Source organism: Ammodytes marinus (assembly GCF_949987685.1).
Source record: "Ammodytes marinus genome assembly, chromosome: 21".
Taxonomy (NCBI): Eukaryota; Metazoa; Chordata; class Actinopteri; order Uranoscopiformes; family Ammodytidae; genus Ammodytes; species Ammodytes marinus.
The window spans coordinates 1091799-1115555 of NC_137225.1; the positions used below are offsets into that span (position 1 = coordinate 1091799).

The 23757-nt window shown below is 40.1% G+C and overlaps 1 protein-coding gene across 1 annotated transcript in view; it reads left to right on the plus strand.

Annotated features, from left to right (window-relative positions):
* Positions 1-23757, plus strand: part of rsu1 (Ras suppressor protein 1) — a 52234-nt gene that overhangs the window by 5627 nt on the left and 22850 nt on the right. The window contains exon 4 of the mRNA XM_080050427.1: positions 17760-17880. Coding sequence (XP_079906553.1) covers positions 17760-17880 — 121 coding nt within the window. The remainder of the gene's footprint in view (positions 1-17759; positions 17881-23757) is intronic.

The following is a 23757-nucleotide window of genomic DNA, read 5'->3' on the forward strand; positions in this document are numbered from 1 at the left end:
TAGCGAATTACATTTACTCGCGTTCCTGTAATTGAGTAGTTTTTTTGTGTACTTGTAATTTTTTAAGTGATTTTTTTAAACCTATACTTTTACTTTGAGTATGTTTATTTTGAAGTATTGTACTTCGCTACATTTTATATCACCTGCGTTACTGAGTCAAAAAATAGTTAGGCTAAAGGAGAGAAAAGAAAATAAATATCGCGGGGGGCTTTTATTTTTACGGCACAATACCGGAAACTAACACAGTGAATGATCGACAGGAAGGAGAGAACACATTGGCCCTCATTTATCAACCGTGCGTAGACCAGAAAAATGGATGTACGTACATTTCCACGCAAATCTCGGCATTTATCAATATGGACGTGAGCGTAGGATACGCTCAAATCCCACGCCAGCTCTCAGCTCGTGTACGCAAGTTTGTAAACAGCATGGACTCGCAGTGCAGGCTGTGCCGGGTAGCCGATGACTTTGTTGGACAATTATTAGAAGGTAATACAAATGCAGTGTTTGCTCAGACCGAAATAAAGATATTAATCACTTAAAATTGTGCAGCTTATGGTGTGAAACTGAGTAGGAGAGCTGATTCAATAGTGCGCACACCGGCCACTTAGGAGCCCTGCATGGGACTGCGTAAGGGCAGTTATCTTCGACTTGGAGCAGCTGGGGGGACACTGAGGCACGGGGGCTGCATTCATTCAAAATGTTAGCCACAGTATTAAATATGTAGTAGACCTACACTGCTCTTTATGATAAAAAATATACGGCACAACATTTTATTTATTTGACGCACTTTTTAGATGTTAGTTCCTCTTTTAATGTGTCATTGATCGCTTAAGCGAGCGATTTATTTCCACCGTTAACCGGCACGTTTTTCCGATCTGCTAGTGGAGCAGCTCAGCAGGACAGTGGGCGCTCTCACAGCTGATCGTTGCCTGGTCGGCTTGTGCAGCTGACGGCCGGGCTGACCACTCGTGCCAAGAGCATGCTGTCATACAGTAACATGCAAAATGTGTTATTTTTAGTTTTTAAACCCCTTTTGAGTAGTGCTATCTAAAAGGGCCAATACATTTTAATCATTCAAATCTCTGCAGACGTGTATTTCTTTTATGGGGACCATTATCGGACAGTTGGTGCGTCTTTTTCTCCTCTACCACTTAGGTTATATTATGCCCGCACGTTGGTTGCATTTCAGAACAGCAACACGCTTTTTTTAGTGGCGATTTTTGAGTCAGACCACTTTTTCTTCATCTATGTAAAGAAATGGCGACATAATTGTATATGCTGTTTTATAGCATTTGAGCGCTGGAGATCGTTTGTTGTCAACATCAACGCTGTTGACTGCAGCAGTTATTTCCTTCCTAAATGCTGCCTTCTGTCGTTCTTTGATGCCACTTGTAATGCTCCGAAATGAAACTCTTTTTTTTTTTTTTTTCGCTGTTATTTTGTCAATTTCTACATCAGATAAGTTCCTCTTCTGTGCCGTACTGCGCATATCCATGTCGTAAAACCTCTGGGCGAGGCCTCTAAACTGAGAAAATATAGGGGCGTGATACGATTGTTTTCAGCCGCCGCATTTATCAATAATGGCCTGGCGTACGCCGAGATTGGCGAGATACGACTGTTTGATAAATCCCATGCGATACCTGGCGTAGGGAGGTATTTGCGCCAGAATCTGCACCAGTTTCCACGCAAGTTTGATAAATGAGGGCCATTGTGACTATATGATAACAACAAACAAGACGTGAAGGCTTTTAAATGCAGCGAACCTTTCATCCAGCCGTGCGATCGGCCCCTCCCTCACCTGATAGTTTAGCTTTCAGTTTAACAGTGCAGAGTAGGATGGAGACGGTGCGTGTTGCCGGGAGCTTTGAAAAACTTCCAGAAGACGGCAGAAAGTCAGCCTTTGGTCGAGAAGAAAGGTAAAACTAATAGACTAAAATAATGGGCAAGATATGTTACGCGCGGACACGCGAGTCAGATGACATGCGCGACCATGAGAGAGAGAGAAAAAAAGGCAAATGCGACCGCGTCTGCACCTCAAAACATCACGACCAATTAGTTTACTCACTTTAAGTCAAATCCAAGTGGTCTATGACCAAGCAATAAAGGAATAAAAAACACAGGCAGTTTAAAGCTCCTTGACTCTTGCCACCACAACAGTCATCAATTAAGAACTACAATGCAACGTGCTTATCCAGCCAGCTCCATGAGATATCAATAAAATATGCCCTCACATTCCTGCTAGCAAAAGACGTGCCCTATCAACAACATTTGCAACGGTTTATTTTGATTTTGACACTTATTTTATTTAATTATTAAAAATATTTTTTACTTATTTGCATTTTCCTTGTTTTCAGTTCAATTAGGATATGTTTTAAAGTCCAAAGTCATGGTTTCAAATGTTAAATAAGTGCACGTTGCAGTTCTTAAATCAATTAATAATTGTCTATAATAATTGTGATTACACGATGTCAATCAAAATAATCATGATTATAACTTGTCAAAATCGAGCAGCCTAACCTTGCAATGTCCATGGTTTAGATCAATTACACACAATTACATTATTAGAACTGCAGCTGCAGTCTGTTTAGGTCTGTAGACCGGTTAAATTCCCACATTAACAGACTATTTGCTCCATATTTGCTTATCTAAAGTATAATGACACAGTACACATCCATACATGTGTGGTGACATGATTTGTTTAATTTGTGCACTTTAATTTGTAAAAGTGTTGCATTCATTAAACAAAACTAGTTTAAGATTTATATCCCCTTGTCTATATATATAATGCCCTACACAGAAGAGACCCCTGCCCCCTCCCGCTGTTAAAAAGTAACTTGTACTTTAAGTACATTTTAAATCAGCTACTTTTTCACTTTTACTTCAGTAGATTTTTAGACCAGTACTTTTACTTTTACTTAAGTACAATTTCATCCAAGTAATCATACTTTTACTTGAGTAGAATATTTTTGTACTCTTTCCACCTCTGTCACAGGCACAGAGACCCGCCTCTTTATTGCGCTCTGTCTCCTGATTTGGTAAAACTAGCGGGATACTCAACATTTTAACTGGCAATTACCGCAAAGCGGAATGACTGGGAGACCTGTGTTATTAACTGTGCATACTGTTTAAGTGATTGCAGTATGCATATAGAGAGATTTAACACTTATATTAACAAAAAAAATCACTTCCAGGGCTGTACAGTGCGACTGTTTTGATCGCATTTGCTACTGAAATTGATCACGTGCGATGATGAATACAAGTACACTCGCACGAGTGCTAATGAGCAGATGCTGTCTGTTTGAGACACAGAGGAGTGCTGCTCAACACTGCTTAGAGGGCTCTACATTAACACTCTCCAAATTCGGGTAAATGTAGTCTTAGGCAAGTAAGTTATTGAGTCCACCCTCCACTTTGGCTGGTGAAAGATGTGTGCTCGGGACCTGTGCTTGTGCGGCGATTCTAGCGTCTAATACACTTTACCAACGGTAATAACCGGAAGGAGACAGCATGCAGTTAAGTTAGCGCGTGTGCAAACAGAACATTTCCTGTGCGCCTTCACATTAAAAGCATGTTACTAGCCAAACGTGAGTTGACTTTTTTGAAGCCGGTAAGAACAGGAAGTTCGCACTTCACAGCCCTGCAGTGCGCTAGCTTGAAAATCAACTGCTTCAGCTGCGGAGAGCAGTCAACAACAGTAGTCTATGTAAACAAAGTTTGAAATAACTGATAAGCCACTGAAGAACTACTCCCAACACATTCACAACAACCTATTTAACTTATCCTAAATTGTACCAATATGTATACTTATTTATTTAATAGGCTATATGTTTTAAAGTTATAGGTTTTAATTAACAGAAGGACATTTACCAAAAATGTTTATTATTATGAATATAATAATGATATGTATATACAAAAAATATATAGATATTAATTTTATGGGGAGAAATAATTCTGAATCAGCAAAAAATTGCAATTGGCAGGCAGGTTAGATTATTTTGTCTAAATTACAATCAGTGCACCCCTATTCATTTTTCTACAATTATTACTGCACACACTAGGATATGACATTAATTGAGAATTTCAAATGAGACCAAGATGACAGGCTAAAAGGTAATTAGAGCTAAATGCATGGTTTAAGGTTATGCAAGTTTTCGATCATACTTTGTGTGCTACTGAATTTATTTTTGTGCTAGTGATTTTTTTTGCTTGCTAGCACCAGTGCTACCACCTAAAAAAATAAGCGTACAGCCCTGACTTCTCCTTTAAATACATGAATAACTAAAACGAGTTTTGGTTGTAATTTCTGTAAGAAACATTGAATGTGATGTGAAAGCTGTCATAAATAATAATTACTATACTACTACTTGAAGTATGCCATTTTAGTGTAGTCATTATTATTATTTATTTGTTTCTAGCTCTCAATCATTCAATCTGCTTCCCTTATGTTCTGGTAAAGTCAAGCTGAACTTAGAAATGCTGAACCATTGATGTAGCAGTTTTCCTCTCCACTCTTCACTATTACTTCAACCCAGTCTATGTGTGCGATTCTGGTTCAATATCCGAGTTTCGACTCCAATATCATAATAAAGGGTCAAATGTTTATAGAACAAAAATAACACTATTAGTATTAGTATTATTATTATATAATGTATATATTTGAAGTATTTTTTTGGTAGACAGGCAACATATAAAAAAGGAAACCCACACTCAGTCATAACTCCTCTCAAGGCTTTTAGTAACATGACTTAAAGGGGACATATTATGAAAAACCAAACATTGCCGGTGTTTGGGCACACTTTTTAGGTTATTGGGGTCCCTACCAGCACACACAAGCTTCAAAAAGACAAATATGTCAGTTTCTTCTGGGATGCTTATTTCGAAAAAGGGGGGATTTGAAGGTCTGTTCCAAAAAACACCGACTGATGATGAAATTGGTCGGTTTTCATTAACATAAATACTCCCACGGGAAAGCTCGCCAGAAACTCGGCAGTTGATTGGCAAATCAAGACACCCCGTTGGTAACCACACACACCTGGAACTGCACCTGCTAATGCAACAACAGAGCAGAAGCAAGCTGCAGTGTTAGCTCATCCTCAAGCTACCATCACACCCCAGCCTCGAAGCAGACCGGGGCTGAATGGATTTACTTCATTTTATGTTAGGCTATGCCCAGCAAAGGTTGGCAAACTAGTTTGATCTGCCGTTATACTGGAGTGTGGAGGAGATTGTGCCTGGATGACTGAGAAACACCATCTCTCCTCTGGAAATGTAAGTATTCCTATTTAAATCTGTCCGTTTATGAGTTCAATGTGTGTAATGTGCTTTAATTTATCCCTCCTATAATAACCAACGCCGACTGAAACGAGAGAATGCCACTGGGTTAAGTAGTTGGCGTTAGCGTCCGCTAGCTTAACCGTTAGCTTTATGCTAACGTTTAGATCTGTGAGTCTGTCCGTGACAGCCCCTGTGTGAAAAACAGACGGGGAAACTGTACGGTGTGTTGGAAACTGAATAGTATTTGTTTGTTGTTGACAGTGTGTAGTTATGCAAGCAGTCGTGGTACATGCAGCAGTAGGCCTATTACATCTCCAGTGTTTTTGTACACTATAATAGCCTACTGTAAGTTGCCTCTGCTGCTGTTTGTTTCCTGTTCATATTTCAAAAAGCACACAGTATCACTCAGAACTCGATGCTTCTTGAGCAAGGGCTATACTGAACTTATTAGTGGCCTATCTTATTTAATAATGGAAGAAAAATATATTTTCATTAGTTTGAAGCTTTGCCATAACTACAGATGTATGACGTATATTTCAGCTAGGCTACATGATATAACATTGAATGTGTCATGTTTTACAGATATGAGTGACCTGACGGACCACACTATCTGTTCCATCAGAGGAGACTGTTCACTGGGTGGGACAGGTGGTCTTCTTCAGGGCCCACCAGCAACAACTGGACAGTTACATACAAGTTATGGCTTTGCTTCTGTTTGATATGTACACTATATATTTCCATTTCACTGGCTATGAATAAACTGCTTTATTTTTAAGTATGGTTTTGGTCTTTTTAAAATGTAATGATACTGTTTTATAAGAAATCTTCAGAGAGATAAAGGGTTGAATTAAAAAATGTATAAGTCAATGCATGTAGATCGGTCAGAAAACTAGTCCAACATCCTGACTATGAAAATGTGAGTTTCAAGTAATCCTTTACTACACGAAGCAAACAGTGACAGTTAGCAACACAATACATTTTTTAACAGTAAAACTTTATTATAAATGAGTGATCACAATACAAATGATACATTATCTATTAGATATTGAAAGGGTGTTAAATAATTTGCTGCTCTGACTGTAATTTTTTCTATACTTTTTTTTTACAAAAGATAATGCCTTTCCAGTGAATGTTGACATGATACATTCCTTTCCTGCCTCGTTACTGTACATGTTACCTCAGCATGGCTTCACAACCAAAGCTTTTTCACTCCACTGGGTTGTAGATCATTCCCCAGTTTAGCCTGTAGAGACATACATAAAACGTTGTATGTTACAAGTTAGGAGGCTTTTGCATAAATACTTACAGTATCTCACAAAAGTGAGTACACCCCTAACATTTCTTCAAATATTTCATTATATCTTTCCATGCGACAACACTGAATAAATGACACTTTGATACAATGTCAAGTAGTCAGTGTACAGCTTGTATAACAGTGTAAATTTACTGTCCCCTCAAAATAACTCGATACACAGCCATTAATGTCTAAACTGCTGGCAACAAAAGTGAGTACACCCCTAAGAAAAAATGTCCAAATTGGGCCCAAAGTGTCAATATTTTGTTTTGCCATCATTATTTTCCAGCACTGCCTTAACCCTCTTGGGCATGGTGTTCACTAGAGCTTCACAGGTTGCAACTGGAACCCTCTTCTACCCATTCATGACGACATCAAGGAGCTGGTGGATATTAGAGTCCTTGCGCTCCTCCATCTCCCGTTTTAGGATGCCCCACAGATGCTCAATAGGGTTTAAGACTGGAGAAATGCTTGACCAGTCCATAACCTTTACCCTCAGCTTCTTTAGCAAGCCAGTGGTCGTTCGGAGGTGTGTTTGGGGTCGTTATCATGTTGCAGTACTGCCCTGCGGCCCAGTTTATGAAGGGAGGGGATCATGCTCTGCTTCAGTATGTCACAGTACATGTTAGAATTCAATGAACTGTAGATCCCCAGTGCTGGCAGCACTCATGCAGCCCCAGACCATGACACTCCAACCACCATGCTTGACTCTAGGCAAGACACACTTGTCTTTGTACTCCTCACCTGGTTGCCGCTCCACACTCTTAACACCATCTGAACCAAATAAATGTATTTTGGTCTCATCAGACCACATGACATGGATGCAGTAATCCATGTCCGTAGTCTGTTTGTCTTCAGCAAACTTTTTGTGGGGTTTCTTTTGCATCATCTTTAGAATAGGCTTCCTTCTGGGATGACAGCCATGCAGGCCAGTATGATGCAGAGTGCAGCGTATGGTCTGAGCACTGACATGTTGACCCCCCACCCCTTCAAGCCCTTCAGCAATGCTGGCAGCACTCATACGTCTATTTTCCAAAGCCAACCTCTGTGTACGACACTGACCACGTGCACTCAACCTTCGTAAACCGGGCCGCAGGGTGGTATTGCAACATGATAACGACCCCAAACACACCTCCAAGACAACCAGTGGCTTGCTAAAAAAGCTGAGGGTAAATGTTATGGCCTGGCCAAGCATGTCTCCAGACCTAAACCCTATTGAGCATCTTTGGGGCATCCTCAAACAGAAGGTGGAGGAGCGCAAGGTCTTTAATATCCACCAGCTCTGTGATGCTGTCATAAATGGGTGGAAGAGGGTTCCAGTTGCAACCTGTGAAGCTCTAGTGAACTACATGCCCAAGAGGGTTAAGGCAGTGCTGGAAAATAATGGTGGCCACACAAAATATTTACACTTTGGGCCCAATTTGTAAATTTTTTCTAAGGGGTGTACTCACTTTTGTTGCCAGCAGTTTAGACATTAATGGCTGTGTCAAGTTATTTTGAGGGGACAGTAAATTTACACTGTTATACAAGCTGTACACTGACTACTTTACATTGTATCAAAGTGTCATTTATTCAGTGTTGTCCCATGGAAAGATATAAAGAAAAATGTGAAGAAATGTGAGGGGTGTACTCACTTTTGTGAGATACTGTAGCTCATATTCTGTTATTGACTGTGACATATTTAAACTGTATTTACCTGAGGATAATGTCAGGGGAACCAGAAATCTTGATGCAATTTTCACAGTTTTCAGCTCAGACTCCTGCCTGACCAGGTTCAGTTGTAAAGCTTTTGGTTTAAAAGTGGTAAGTGTGCTGACATTTGCTGTAGAAATGAAGCTAAACATGGTAACATCGATCTCCATGCTGCATTGGCCAAAAGTAAACAAAACTGACAGCTGGGCGTGTGCCATGCCCATATAGGTTGATATAGAGTAAATGAGCAGGGCGGTGCATGCACGCCCATGTAGATCTGACCAGTTAGAGCAGACTAGGATTTTTGCGAAGGGGGGTATATGTCAAAATCAACCTTTTGAGATAGAGAGCAGAAGAGGCTGGAAAAGGCGATGAAGAAATGGGTAATGGTAGAAAACAATTTTTTTTTAACAATAAACCATTACAACCTTTTCTAGTAGACCTCGGAAATATACATTTAAACCCGAGTTTTTGCATAATATGTCCCCTTTAAAAATGACTTCAACTGTGAAATAGGAATAGCCTACCTTTTTTTCTTTAAGCGTTTGTTTTTTTTTGTAGGAAACTAAGCTGCGACTTACTCTATTGTGGTAAAATCATTGAAAAACTAAAATAAAGGTTGAAGTAAAAAAAATAACTTTATTAATTTTGCCACTACAGACATTGTTACACCAAATACATCAAAACATCAACATATTTTCATCTGATAAACTGATAAACTTTTTGAAATGACATGTTCACATTCTGGTTTGTTTTCTAATCCACTGCTGGATGATGAAAAGATAACAGACATCCCGCTCTGCCAGGTTATTTATAGCTCAGATCAGACAGAAATCAGGATAAGATAATTGGCGTGGCTACTCACCTGCAGGCCCCTAAAGGTGTGATCACTAACTCCATCCTTTAGGAGGTACTCTCAGCTGTCCCACCCTGCCAGCAGGCTGTGGAGGTAGCAGGACATGGTAAATGGACCTGACTTATATAAAGCTTTTTAGTCGATGTTCTCAGCCCCAAAGCGCTCTTCATTTCTTACCACATTCAACCATTCACACACACACACACACTCATACACCGATGGCAGTAGCTGTCATGCAAGGGGCTCTCTCAACCATCGGGAGCAATGTGGGGTTCAGTGTCTTGCCCAGGGACACTTTGACATCTGGCGGGTAGGCGGGGGATCGAACCTCCGACCCTACAATCCAGTGGACGACCGCCCTACCCATTTTGCCACTGACATCTCTGTGTGCCCTCTTTCCCTCTGCTTTCTTATCAAGTCATCTGGTGATCCTACATATCCATCTGCACTGTGTCTAACAGTTTGGAAGCAATGCTAGTACAATGAGTTCATAGCTGCTGCACAGTTCTTACATGCTATTAGTGTGCTCGTCATTACACTGTGTGTTGTTGAGATAGGCAAGAATATTGCAACTTTTCATTGTACATATCTTGTTCTTAGGAGAATGTGAAATGTATATTTCTTGTTTTCGTAGGGAAAAGTATGATATTTTTAATAAGACGGGCAAGGTAACAAGTGACCTTTAATATTAAGGTAGAATCACTAAAAGTGTTGTATTCAAGTTTTTATCCTGAAATATATACATAATTGTGAATTCATAAGGCCTCTCTGAAAAGGCATGCCTGGGCTTGTCCTGGGACAGGTCAGGGGTGAGAGAGACAAGGGGGGCAGTGGGTCCTTGGGCTGGACACACACACCCTCATCTTTACCCCCACCCTCTCTCCTCCTAATAGACACACCCACTCTCTCTGTCTTCAGACTATTTAAGGCCAGGGTTTTGAGCAAGAAGAGCTGCTGTTATTTGGGGGAAGTTTTGACTGTTCCACTTTTTTGTTCTTTTAGCATGGACGAAAGACTTAGAAGAAAAACTCGAAAGAAACACTCTGAATGTTTTTGAGTGCAAAATACTTAGAAAAATTGAGGGCTGTTAATTTTTTGTTCTTGAGAAGGGGATGAAGCTCTGAACCAATTCTTCTTTTTTCTGAGAAGATTGGTAAGGAAACATTTGGGTTACTAATAGGAATTAATTGATGAACCAGGTTGTGGAATGGCATCGAGTTGAGGTTTTAAAACTGTTGAACCAACTTTTCCTGACTGTTTGCGTCGCAAAATCACCATTGTTATAAGGATTTGAAGAAATTCAAATTTATATGACTTTGGTGAAAGCTGTGCCATAAACTCAAGGATATTTAAAGTTGTGTAAACGGTGGATAAACTTTTATACTTGATAGTGCTCCAAATAGGATCTCTTTTTGATCATCAAGGTTTTAAAACTGTTGAACCAACTTTTCCTGACTGTTTGCGTCGCAAAATCACCATTGTTATAAGGATTTGAAGAAATTCAAATTTATATGACTTTGGTAAAAGCTCGGCCATCAACTCAAGGATATTTAAAGTTGTGTAGACAGTGGACAAGCTTTGAAAAACCTGAAGATGAGAATACTCCTGATCTCTTGTGGATCAGCAAAATAGACTGTTGAACCAACTTTTCCTGACTGTTTGCGTCGCAAAATCACCATTGTTATAAGGATTTGAAGAAATTCAAATTTATATGACTTTGGTAAAAGCTCGGCCATAAACTCAAGGATATTTAAAGTTGTGTAGACAGTGGACAAGCTTTGAAATTGGAGAACTCATGAACTAAATTCAATGTGAACAAAATACATAAAACAAATAAGTTAAGTCTTATACTTCTCTACATATATTAACCACATTAATGGGAGTGTAGGTTACTTATTTTCCTTCCTTTCATTTTATTTTATCTTTTCTTTCTATATTGTGAACGTATAATCTTTTTATATTGGTTGAATAACATTTCTTGAAAACGTTATAAATCCTTGGCCTGAGTTTTTAGTTTAGAGTTGGGAACAAGGACCTAATTAGGGTTTTTTCTTTAAAGAAATCGCGGCGCCTCTGAGGTAAGCAATTCAAACCTACACTATGGCTACACTACTGATAACAAAGAAATACACATCCCATAAACACACTCCTTGAATTAGGAGGGAATTGCATTTATCTATTGGCCTAGCTCATCCAGGTGTATGAACTTAGTGAGGACTTAACGGTAGTCTTTTGAAGCCAGGGGTAATTGTGAGGTATTCATCCACCAGAATAATTAAAACCTATTATCTAATCTCCTCCTTTCTAACACTTATCTAAGGAAAAAGGTCTGACATTTGGACTTAACCTAGGATAAATTAGAAGTGACAATTCAGGGCTGTACGCTTATTTTTTTAGGTGGTAGCACTGGTGCTAGCAAGCAAAAAAATTCAGTAGCACAAAAATAAATTCGGTAGCACACAAAGTATGATCGAAAACTTGCATAACCTTAACCCTTGCATTTCACTCTAATTACCTTTGAGCATGTCATCTTGGTCTCGTTTGAGATTCTCAATTAATATTATATCCTAGTGTGTGCAGTAATAATTGTAGAAAAATTAATAGGGGTGCACTGATTGCAATTTAGACAAAATAATCTAACCTGCCAATTGCAATTTTTTGCTGGTTTAGAATTATTTCTCCCCATGGAAATATAAAAATAATATCTATATATATTTTTTGTATATACAGTATCTCACAAAAGTGAGTACACCCCTCACATTTCTTCACATTTTTCTTTATATCTTTCCATGGGACAACACTGAATAAATGACACTTTGATACAATGTAAAGTAGTCAGTGTACAGCTTGTATAACAGTGTAAATTTACTGTCCCCTCAAAATAACTCGACACACAGCCATTAATGTCTAAACTGCTGGCAACAAAAGTGAGTACACCCCTTAGAAAAAAATTACAAATTGGGCCCAAAGTGTAAATATTTTGTGTGGCCACCATTATTTTCCAGCACTGCCTTAACCCTCTTGGGCATGTAATTCACTAGAGCTTCACAGGTTGCAACTGGAACCCTCTTCCACCCATTTATGACAGCATCACAGAGCTGGTGGATATTAAAGACCTTGCGCTCCTCCACCTTCTGTTTGAGGATGCCCCAAAGATGCTCAATAGGGTTTAGGTCTGGAGACATGCTTGGCCAGGCCATAACCTTTACCCTCAGCTTTTTTAGCAAGCCACTGGTCGTCTTGGAGGTGTGTTTGGGGTCGTTATCATGTTGCAATACCACCCTGCGGCCCAGTTTACGAAGGTTGAGTGCACGTGGTCAGCGTCGTACACAGAGGTTGGCTTTGGAAAATAGACGTATGAGTGCTGCCAGCATTGCTGAAGGGCTTGAAGGGGTGGGGGGTCAACATGTCAGTGCTCAGACCATACGCCGCACTCTGCATCATACTGGTCTGCATGGCTGTCGTCCCAGAAGGAAGCCTATTCTAAAGATGATGCACAAGAAACCCCACAAAAAGTTTGCTGAAGACAAACAGACTACGGACATGGATTACTGTAACCATGTCCTGTGGTCTGATGAGACCAAAATACATTTATTTGGTTCAGATGGTGTTAAGAGTGTGGAGCGGCAAACAGGTGAGGAGTACAAAGACAAGTGTGTCTTGCCTAGAGTCAAGCATGGTGGTTGGAGTGTCATGGTCTGGGGCTGCATGAGTGCTGCCAGCACTGGGGATCTACAGTTCATTGAATTCTAACATGTACTGTGACATACTGAAGCAGAGCATGATCCCCTCCCTTCATAAACTGGGCCGCAGGGCAGTACTGCAACATGATAACGACCCCAAACACCCCTCCGAACGACCACTGGCTTGCTAAAGAAGCTGAGGGTAAAGGTTATGGACTGGCCAAGCATGTCTCCAGTCTTAAACCCTATTGAGCATCTTTGGGGCATCCTCAAACGGGAGATGGAGGAGCGCAAGGACTCTAATATCCACCAGCTCCTTGATGTCGTCATGAATGGGTAGAAGAGGGTTCCAGTTGCAACCTGTGAAGCTCTAGTGAACTACATGCCCATGAGGGTTAAGGTAGTGCTAGAAAATAATGATGGCTAAACTAAATATTGACACTTTGGGCCCAATTTGGACATTTTTTCTTAGGGGTGTACTCACTTTTGTTGCCAACAGTTTAGACATTAATGGCTGTGTGTCGAGTTATTTTGAGGGGACAGTAAATTTACACTGTTATACAAGCTGTACACTGACTACTTGACATTGTATCAAAGTGTAATTTATTCAGTGTTGTCGCATGGAAAGATATAATGAAATATTTGAAGAAATGTGAGGGGTGTACTCACTTTTGTGAGATACTGTACATATAATTATTATATTGATAATAATAAACATTTTTAGAAAATGTCCTTCTGTTAATTAAAACCAAACTTTAAAACATTAAACATAGCCTATTAAATAAATAAGTATACATATTGGTACAATTTAGGATAAATTAAATAGGTTGTTGTGAATATGTCGGGAGTAGTTCTTCAGTGGCTTATTTCAAACTTTGTTTAAATAGACTACTGTTGACTTTTCTCTGCAGCTGAATGAGTTGCCTTTCAAGCTAGCTAACTAGCTGAAGCGCTAATTTCCTGTTCTTACCGGCTTCAAAATAAAAGTCAACTCACGTTTGGCTAGTAACAGGCTTTTAATGTGAAGGCACACAGGAAATGGTGTTTGCACACGCGCTAACTTAACCGCGTTAATGTTAAGAGCCGTCTCCTTCCGGTTATTACCGATGGTGAAGTTTTTAGACGCTAGAATCGCCGCTCAAGCACAGATCCCGAGCAAACATCTTTCACCAGCCAAAGTGGAGGGTGGACTCAATAACTTACTCACCTAAGACTACAGTTAGGCTACCCGCATGGAGAATGTAGAGCCCTCAAAGCAGTGTTGTGCATCTCTCCTCTGTGTCTCAAAGAGACAGCATCTGCTCATTATCAAGCTATCGCACTAGTGCGAGTGGAATTGTTTTCATCATCGCACGTGATCAATTTCAGTAGCAAATGCGATCAAAACTGTCGCACTGTACAGCCCTGCAATTGTACGGGTCATTAGGGGACCAACACAGGGGGAGAGCAGGGGTCAAAAGGGTCACATGCTTTAAAACCAGAGCCTTTAAGGTAATAAATGGTGTGAAGGTTTTTGGTGAAAAGTAAAACCTTTTGGGAATTGTGTGAATCGACTTTTGGTCTTTTTTTGCCATATAGAAGTGTAAGGGTCGATGAACACATAAACTTTACAGTGGAACAGGTTTATTCAAGGAACAAATAGACTTGGTGGGCTATATTTACATGAAAACGTCCTGATATTAATTTAGGGGTGTTTAATCTGGTGAAGGGAATACCGGCATATTCATTAGTGTGTGTTGGAAAACGCTCACCTGCTCTTTCACTAAATGACGAAGAAAATGCCTTTTAACCTTGTGTGAAGGTAATGACAGGTGACAAACACACCGACGAGCAAACTGATAATCCGGTAGAGGAGCTCATATGGAAATGGATTTCATATATTGAGGAACTTGTCAATATAGGTGTGTTCGCCTATATAGAATGTTGCAGTGTTCCATTGATTTAATAAACACTATAAGGTAGGGGTGGATGACAGACCAAACATTGATATCACTGTATTTCTTAGTTTTTAGACAGTGACGGTACCATTAAAGATCCTATATCATACTATTTTTTCGGTTTCAGATTTTTATTTTGTGACTGAACTAGAAACTGTTTTCACGGTGTAGTGTCATAAATTCCCTTTTTATTTCTCACTCTGGCATTGCTGTATTTCGTCTCATAGCCTCTCTGCGAAGACGTTCTGTTTAAAACATAACTCTGTTTAGGAGTTTCTTAAAAGCTTCCTCTCTGCAATAATACCACTTACAGTCGAATGTGGAATATCAAAGAGGGAAGAAATTTCACAAACCGACTCGTTGCAATTGTGACATCCTATTACAATACCACGCTTGAATTCAGTGAGCTCTTTTGAACAACCGATTTTTTCACTAATGTTTTTAAAGGCAGACTGCATGGCTTATTGCTTGATCTTATATACCTGTGACGAATGGGACTGAATGAAACACCTGAATTCAATGATGAAGAGGTGTGTGGCTCAATATTTTTTAAAGACACACACATACATTTTATGGCCCGTTTCCACCTAGCGTTTACTTCTGGCGCCTGGATCAAGTGTTTGAACAGTGCAGAAAAACTGATCGACATTCCTGACTGCCGCTGTATGGCCGACACTGGTTTTACTGTTTACTGTTGTCTATTTAACATCTTTACATTTTAACACAAGTAGTCTTATCTAACGGAGATTGGCTCGTTGATAAAAACGCTGGTGATGTCATGAGCGCTTTTAATGAAAAGTTGAGAGATTTTCAACTCAAAGTGGGTTTGGAAGTATAGCCTACTTTGTGTTTGAAATAAAAGATTAGCATTCCCTAAGCAGCTAGTGGAGTTACTAATTCTATGAGGTTTGTCAAAGCCCCATAGCTAATGACGGTGATAGCCGGCTGATAAGTATGTGATGTTTTAGCTGGAGATTAAAAGCTATTTTTGGGAAGCGCTTCTGTTTGATATGCTTGTTATTTCTCTACTCTAAGAGACATTGAACAAAAAAACTTAGTGGGTGCTATTATGCTTGATTGTACAGCAGTGTTTCATATTGAACATGATTTGTTATTGAAAACACTTGATTGTAGTGGTTTCTCTGAGTCAGAGCTATCCAACAAACAGGAAACAACTAATCTTTTTTAATGGTAGCTCAGACGGTGGTTCAGATGTTGTAGCGGAGTCCCGGGCTGTTACTCATTTCACAAATGATTTTCCACCCGTTTCGAATAAGGCCAGACAGTATGACATATGCGGCTGATTCAACTATCTACATGTCGTCACCCACATCTTTTGAGTTTAAAACAACTCTTGAGAGCTGGAGCTGCTATCTGTAATTTAATGGATAAATAAAAATAAGCCAGTTCGCAATGTTTCAAAGACCAAAAGCATTATATTGGGTTCACATCATACTCTTCATGGTCAACCTGAGCTGAAGCTTTGCATAAATGATGAATGTTGAAAGAGAGACCAAACTTGTGGGAGTTATTTTAGATAGCAAATTATCATGGTCAAAACATATACTGTAAATGAGATGGTTGTTAAGATGGGAAGTGGTATTTCAGTTGCTCAACTGCATTGGTGATTCAAGCTATAATATTGTCTAATCCTGACTATTGTAGAAAATTGCTAATGGTACAAAATAGAGCAGCACGTAAAGCGCTCGGGTGTGAATATATTATTAATTTTATTGCAATGCATGAATGTTTAGGTTGGTTGTCTTTCGTAAAAAATAATACTTTATTCATTATGTGCATTGTATAGGAACATTCTTCTGACAAAGAAACCATCTAGAACAGTCATTTATCTTTTAGTTCAGATATACATAACTATGCAACTAGAAGCCACTAGAGAAAATGTCACTTTACCAGAAGCAAAGACAAATACTATTAAAGCAGCTCCGAGTAACATTTAAATATCTTTTAAACAGGCTAATGTTTCCTCTCATAATCATAAATTACCTTTAACAGCAAACGAGACCATCAGTGCAAAGAAAGACGTTTTTATATAGTTTTTATTACTGCGTTTGGTCTGGTCGCACACCCAGTCCGATTTTCGGTTCACGTGTGCATGCTCTATGGTCATATATCCGTATTGGTTGCAGATTTCAGTGTGGCGCAGCAGCGCGATTTGAGAAGCCTATCCCTCCAGGTGAGGGAAGGGGAGCGGGAGCCTTGTTGGAGACAGTTGTTTGTCGTAATAATGACTGATAACGGGGCTGAACCATCAAAGAAAAAAAAGAAAATGCAATGAAGAAAAGCTAAAAGGGAGAGATAGGCAGGCGGGAGGGCTTTGCCAAGCAACGTATACACAATTTCACGGGAGAAAACTAGACTGCGGTGTTTACTCCTAAATGAATGAGTGGTAGCCTACTAAAACAAAGTTTACTTTGCCTCACCAGCATCATCAGATGACCATTATTCATCTGAAATAGTCATTATTTACAACAACATAAACACATTACCTCATCGTGATCCATTCTAACTGCCGTCTCTCGTTCATTTGCTTTCTGTGAGGACACGTAATCTTTCAGCTCCGTGAGAGGTGACACTGCATCAACTCATCAATCAGGTGTGTGTAGCACTGACTGGCATTAGTTGATGCTATGTCACTAACCACTCTCACGGAGCCGAAAAGAGTCCGGTGCCCTCACACTTTCAACACACGGACATGCACTATATTGCTTCCTGATCATTTGAATCTCGCACGCCCGGCACGAGCTAGAAAACAGCTTCACGACAGCTGGCGTCGTAAAAATACTACCGCTTTTGTCCAAAGGGGCCGCCAACGTGCCATGTTACTCGTAGTGACTTTAAATAAAAGTCAGGTAGTTTTTGTCTTATGATGACCTATTGTGTGTATTATGTACATTCATTATTGCATTGTATTATTGTAAAGATAGTTGTAAGGATCAGGAAGCTGCTATGCAGGACCTAATGAGGATCCTAAAGAAACAAACTGTGTGTGTGTTTTCTAGTGGTGCCTGCTAACATCTCTGAGCTGAAGAACCTGGAGGTTCTAAACCTGTTCAACAATCAGATTGAAGAGCTGCCTACTCAGATCAGCAGTCTTCAGAAGCTGAAACACCTTAACCTTGGGTATGTAGCTCTCTTTATATTTTAATTTAAAGGGGACATATTATGAAAAACCAAACATTGCAGGTGTTTGGGCACACTTTTTAGGTTATTGGGGTCCCTACCAGCACACACAAGCTTCAAAAAGACAAATATGTCAGTTTCTTCTGGGATTCTTATTTCGAAAAAGGGTGGATTTGAAGGTTTGTTCCAAAAAACACAGACTGATGACGAAATTGGTCGGTTTCATTAACATAAATACTCCCACGGGAAAGCTCGCCAGAAACTCGGCAGTTGATTGGCATATCAAGACGCCCCGTTGGTAACTACACACACCTGGAACTGCACCTGCTAATGCAACAACAGAGCAGAAGCAAGCTGCAGTGTGAGCTCATCCTCAAGCTACCATCACACCCCAGCCTCGAAGCAGACCGGGGCTGAATGGATTTACTTCATTTTTTGTTAGGCTATGCCCAGCAAAGGTTGGCAATCTGTTAGTGTGATCTGCCGTTATACTTGAGTGTGGAGGAGTGTGCCTGGAAGACTGAGAGACACCATCTCTCCTCTGGAAATGTAAGTAGTCCTATTTAAAAACAAATCTGTCCGTTTATGAGTTCAATGTGTGTAATGTGCTTTTTATCCCTCCTATAATAACCAACGCCGACTGAAACGAGATAATGCCGCTGGGTTAAGTAGTTAGCGTCCGCTAGCTTAACCGTTAGCTTTATGCTAACGTTTAGATCTGTGAGTCTGTCCGTGACAGCCCCTGTGTGAAAAACAGACGGGGAAACTGTACGGTGTGTTGGAAACTGAATAGTATTTGTTTGTTGTTGACAGTGTGTAGTTATGCAAGCAGTCGTGGTACATGCAGCAGTAGGCCTATTACATCTCCAGTGTTTATGTACACTATAATAGACAGGAAGAATAGCCTACTGTAAGTTGCCTCTGCTGCTGTTTGTTTCCTGTCCATTATATTTAAAAAAGAACACAGTATCACTCAGAACTCGTTGCTTCTTGAGCAAGGGCTATATTGAACTTATTAATAGCCTATCTCATTTAATAATCAAAGAAAAAATATATTTTCATTAGTTAGTAGCTTTGCCATAACTACAGATGTATGATGTATATTTCGGTTGCATGCCCCCATTCCGACATACCGCCATTCCGACAACCCCCCATTCCGACACCTTTTAGTAGCCTTTACCGCTATCCCGACTTTTTATTTTGTGTGGGGGGGTTATGTCTATTGTTTTAACCTTACATGAATATTGCATAGAAGAGAGACAAATAAAAGGTTAGCCTATACATACATCCATTCCGACACACTTGTTTCGTGTTCTCCCGCATATTTGTGCCTGCATGCGAATCACTGATAGATTATAATTCCAAAGAGTTGGATTTTTATACAAACTTGCCATTTGAATAAACGTTACACATAATGTAGGCTACACAAGTAGCTCTCTCCCTCATTTGTATTCTTTAAAGTAGCTCTCAGAGGGGGAAAAGGACACACGTAATGTGCAATCAAATAGGCTAATCTGCGACATTGCGGCAAACCTTTATTTGAAACAATTAAGAAGCACTGAAATATCGCTCTAGGAGCCCCAATTTTTGACTCGTTAGAAAACAATTTTATTTGAATTATGGACTACCTTTGAATAAAGTTTGATCGGACTACAAGTTGATAGACTCCGAAGAGACGGATGAAAAGGAGGGAGAGAGCGAGCGAGAGAGACTGTTATCAGTGCATTAGGGCCTGCTTTTTTCTTTTTTCTTTGAGTTTTTATTTGATATGAGAAAAGACCTAAACTTTAGTTAAGTATGGCTATTAAGTCGCGGCAGGCAGCAGGCTGTTTAGCTTACTGTCGTTTTAATTTTTTATTAGGCTATGGCTTTCTGACTTGCAAACGTAAATAATTATGTCAGCACTTGATAATATGAGCCCGTTTGTTTTATGCACGGCTCATTGTTTTGCGTGTATAGGCCTACGTGTCAGAGGCGTAAATCGACAAATCGGTCTATTCACTTATTTGTCTGTGAATGTTATAACTTCTAAATGTTAGGCTATGTGCTTTGATTGAATTGTGTTGTCGTCACTGCCTGTTGCAAGTAGCCCACATTAAAATCTAAATAGTAGGCTAAAAGAAGGGTCCTGTGTTTCTCGTTTTTCCCAAAAATGGTCCTATATTCCCCGGTCGCAATAGCCTATAGTTTCATGCGCCGTAGCTGGGGGCAGAGCCGCTCCAGCCCTGCCCGACTCGCTGGCTCTCCCCGCGGGGAGAAGCTCCAGTGAGGCCCGGCTCAGTCGCCCTCTCGACCGAGCGACTCTACGAGCGGCCGCCCCCCGCCAGATCTGCCTTTTCAGTCCAGAGATTCGACTATTCGGCGGCCGTGCAGGGGCAGGTCTTTTGGAGGTTTAAATGTGTTTTCTTTCTATTAACACTTTTGGTAGGCTAAATAATAGCCTACATGCTTGCGCGTTGCGCTCATTAGCCTATACGTTCTCACCTGAACAGTTTTCTGTCAATCAAACTCGGAATTGTAGCCAATTTATTCCTGTCGGGTTGTAGGCTCCTGCCCATAATGTGGTTCGGTCAGATAGGCTAATGAACACGGGGCTCATGTAGGCCTAGTGGATTATCCACTAGTCCTAGATGAGCACCTTGTTCACGATCTGATTGCATTTATTGTGCCCGAACACAGCGCTGTGTCGCCATACTGACCTGCCTATACAGGTAGGCCTATATGCAAATGTAGCCATAATGTGAGGGGAGACAGCCGCTTCCCTCTGTGAGATTCTGTCTAGCAAACAGAGTTACAATGAATCAATCACCACCGTCACATGGACAGTGTTTGAATAAAGCTTCTCTTTATTATTATCATTAGAGCTATGAACACATGTAACCTTAATAGGACTGTCCTAAAATGATCACCGGGGATTCCTGCACGTTAACGTTGTCGAGAAGAAAGGCTTCCGCGATCCGATTGCATGACTCGGGTCTCGAGCCCTGATACACAGAGACATGTTGCCAAACTGAATGCGCAACTATGGAACTGTACAGTGAAGCAGAAGCCTCCCTCGTTAGTTAGTTTCAATCTACAGCCGACACAGTTAATATAACCACCGCATGGACTGCGTTTCAATAAAGCCTCTCATTCTTATTATCCTAAGGGCTTTGATGCAAATTAGGAAATCTAAACATTACTGCGGCAGTGATGGTGCGTAAAGGACAGTGCAGTTGGCAAGCTTTCCTCAGCACTAGGCTACCAAGTGCCGCAGCAAAAAAGCCACAGTAAAAGTTGATCGCTTTGTCGATTCATTGTAATTGAAGTGCTGAAACACCATGTCAAAATGAGCTTTATTTTCACGTTTTCTTTTTGGTGCTTAGTGTGAGAGAGAATAGAAAGTGATAGGCTATAGCCTACAGAGTAGAGAGAGAGAGAGAGAGAGAGAGAGCGCAAAGTGGCACAGAGAGTAGAGATAGATATATTATCTTATATGTCGGAATTTATATGTCGGAATGGCGGTACGTTTAAAAAAAAAAAAAAAAGTACCGCCACTCCGACAATTAGACGTCAATGTCGGAGTGGCGGTATGTCGGAATGGAAGGCGGTCACTGTATATTTCAGCTAGGCTACATGATATAACATTGAATGTTTCATGTTTTGCAGATATGAGTGACCTGACGGACCACACTATCTGTTCCATCAGAGGAGACTGTTCACTGGGTGGGACAGGTGGTCTTCTTCAGGGCCCACCAGCAACAACTGGACAGTTACATACAAGTTATGGCTTTGCTTCTGTTTGATATGTACACTTTATATTTCCATTTCACTGGCTATGAATAAACTGCTTTATTTTTAAGTATGGTTTTGGTCTTTTTAAAATGTAATGATACTGTTTTATAAGAAATATTCAGAGAGATAAAGGGTTGAATTAAAAAACATATAAGTCAATGCATGTAGATCGGTCAGAAAACTAGTCCAACATCCTGACTATGAAAATGTGAGTTTCAAGTAATCCTTTACTACACAAAGCAAACAGTGACAATTAGCAACACAATACATTTTTTAACAGTAAAACTTTATTATGAATGAGTGATCACAATACAAATGATACATTATCTACTATATATTGAAAGGGTGTCAGATAATTTGCAGCTCTGACTAATTATTTCTATACTTTTTTTTTTTACAAAAGATAATGCCTTTCCAGTGAATGTTGACATGATACATTCCTTTCCTGCCTCGTTACTGTACATGTTACCTCAGCATGGCTTCACAACCAAAGCTTTTTCACTCCACTGGGTTGTAGATCATTCCCCAGTTTAGCCTGTAGAGACATACATAAAACGTTGTATGTTACAAGTTAGGAGGTTTTTGCATAAATACTTAGCTCATATTCTGTTATTGACTGTGACATATCTAAACTGTATTTACCTGAGGATAATGTCAGGGAAACCAGAAATCTTGATGCAATTTTCACAGCTTTCAGCTCAGACTCCTGCCTGACCAGGTTCAGTTGTAAAGCTTTTGGTTTAGAAGTGGTAAGTGTGCTGACATTTGCTGTAGAAATGAAGCTAAACATGGTAACATCAATCTCCATGCTGCATTGGCCAAAAGTAAACAAAACTGACAGCTGGGCGTGTGCCTTGCCCATATAGGTTGGTATAGAGCAGCGGTTCCCAAACTTTTTTAGCCGCGCACCCCCTTCTATGTCCCAACCAGGTTGACGCACCCCCACACATTAAAAAAAAATGCAACAAGCTTTTTTATAGCCATATTAAAGGTGGCATGTTCAATCATGCTCAAATGACCAGAACACACATAATAAAATAATCACGATCACAACAACGGGCAGCAAGCAGATAAAATGGGGAAAATATTATAGCCTAATATTTTGAGTCACGTTGAGCAACAATTGCAGCAAGTTTAAATGACCGTGGAGCAAACAATCCCGTCATCATAACACAGGTTATGGAAATAAAATTAGAACGCCAGTAATTTTAAATAAATTGCGAGAATGAATGTAGAGGCCACAAACTAGGTGCGCATATGCGTAGAAGAAGATAACTTCGTTTCATTTTGAATAGCCTCCATTTATTTATTAATTAAAATTAAAGTTTTTGATTCTAAATTTTACAAAGGAAATGTTTATTTACACGTCTTTATTTTGTGGAGAAAAAACACTGTACCCGTATTGGTCCGAGTATAAGACAACCCCGATTATAAGACGAACCCCCCGTTTTTCAAAACTCAACTCAATACATTTTATTTATTTAAATAATGTACGAAAATAAAAACGCATTGAAAAAAACACTTTTCTTCATTGCAAATAAACAGTACGATAGTGCAAATAGACCGAACTCTGATGTGTTCACTACAAACTATTCTTCACACGCAAATTCCTCTGCCCCGCTGTGATCGCTCTCGCTGTCATCTCTCCTATACTCTGGTTCGGTGCATAGCGGGTCATCCTCGCTGCTGTCCTCGGCATCTGAGACGCAGCATTTATTTAATGCTCATAGTTAATCACATAGCCTAGTGCTGAAACGAAAGCTATCAACGCCGTGGTTTAAGGCTGAAATGATAACCGGGGTACGTTAACGTTGTCGAGGGGAAGCCCTCCGAGATCTCCGTTGGTTTCCGTTTACAGCTCACAAAGTGACAATCACCACCATGGACAGCGTTTAAATAAAGCGTCTCATTCTTAAAATCATTAGGGCTTTGATGCAAATGAGGAAATCTGAACATTACAGCAGCAGTGCTGGTGCGTAAAAGAACAGCGCAGTTGGCAATCTCTCCTCAGCACAACTGCAGCAGCTAAAAAGCCACAGTCGATCGCTCTGCCGATTCCTGCCTCTGACACGTTGACTGGCAACATAATGATTTGAGGCTTTG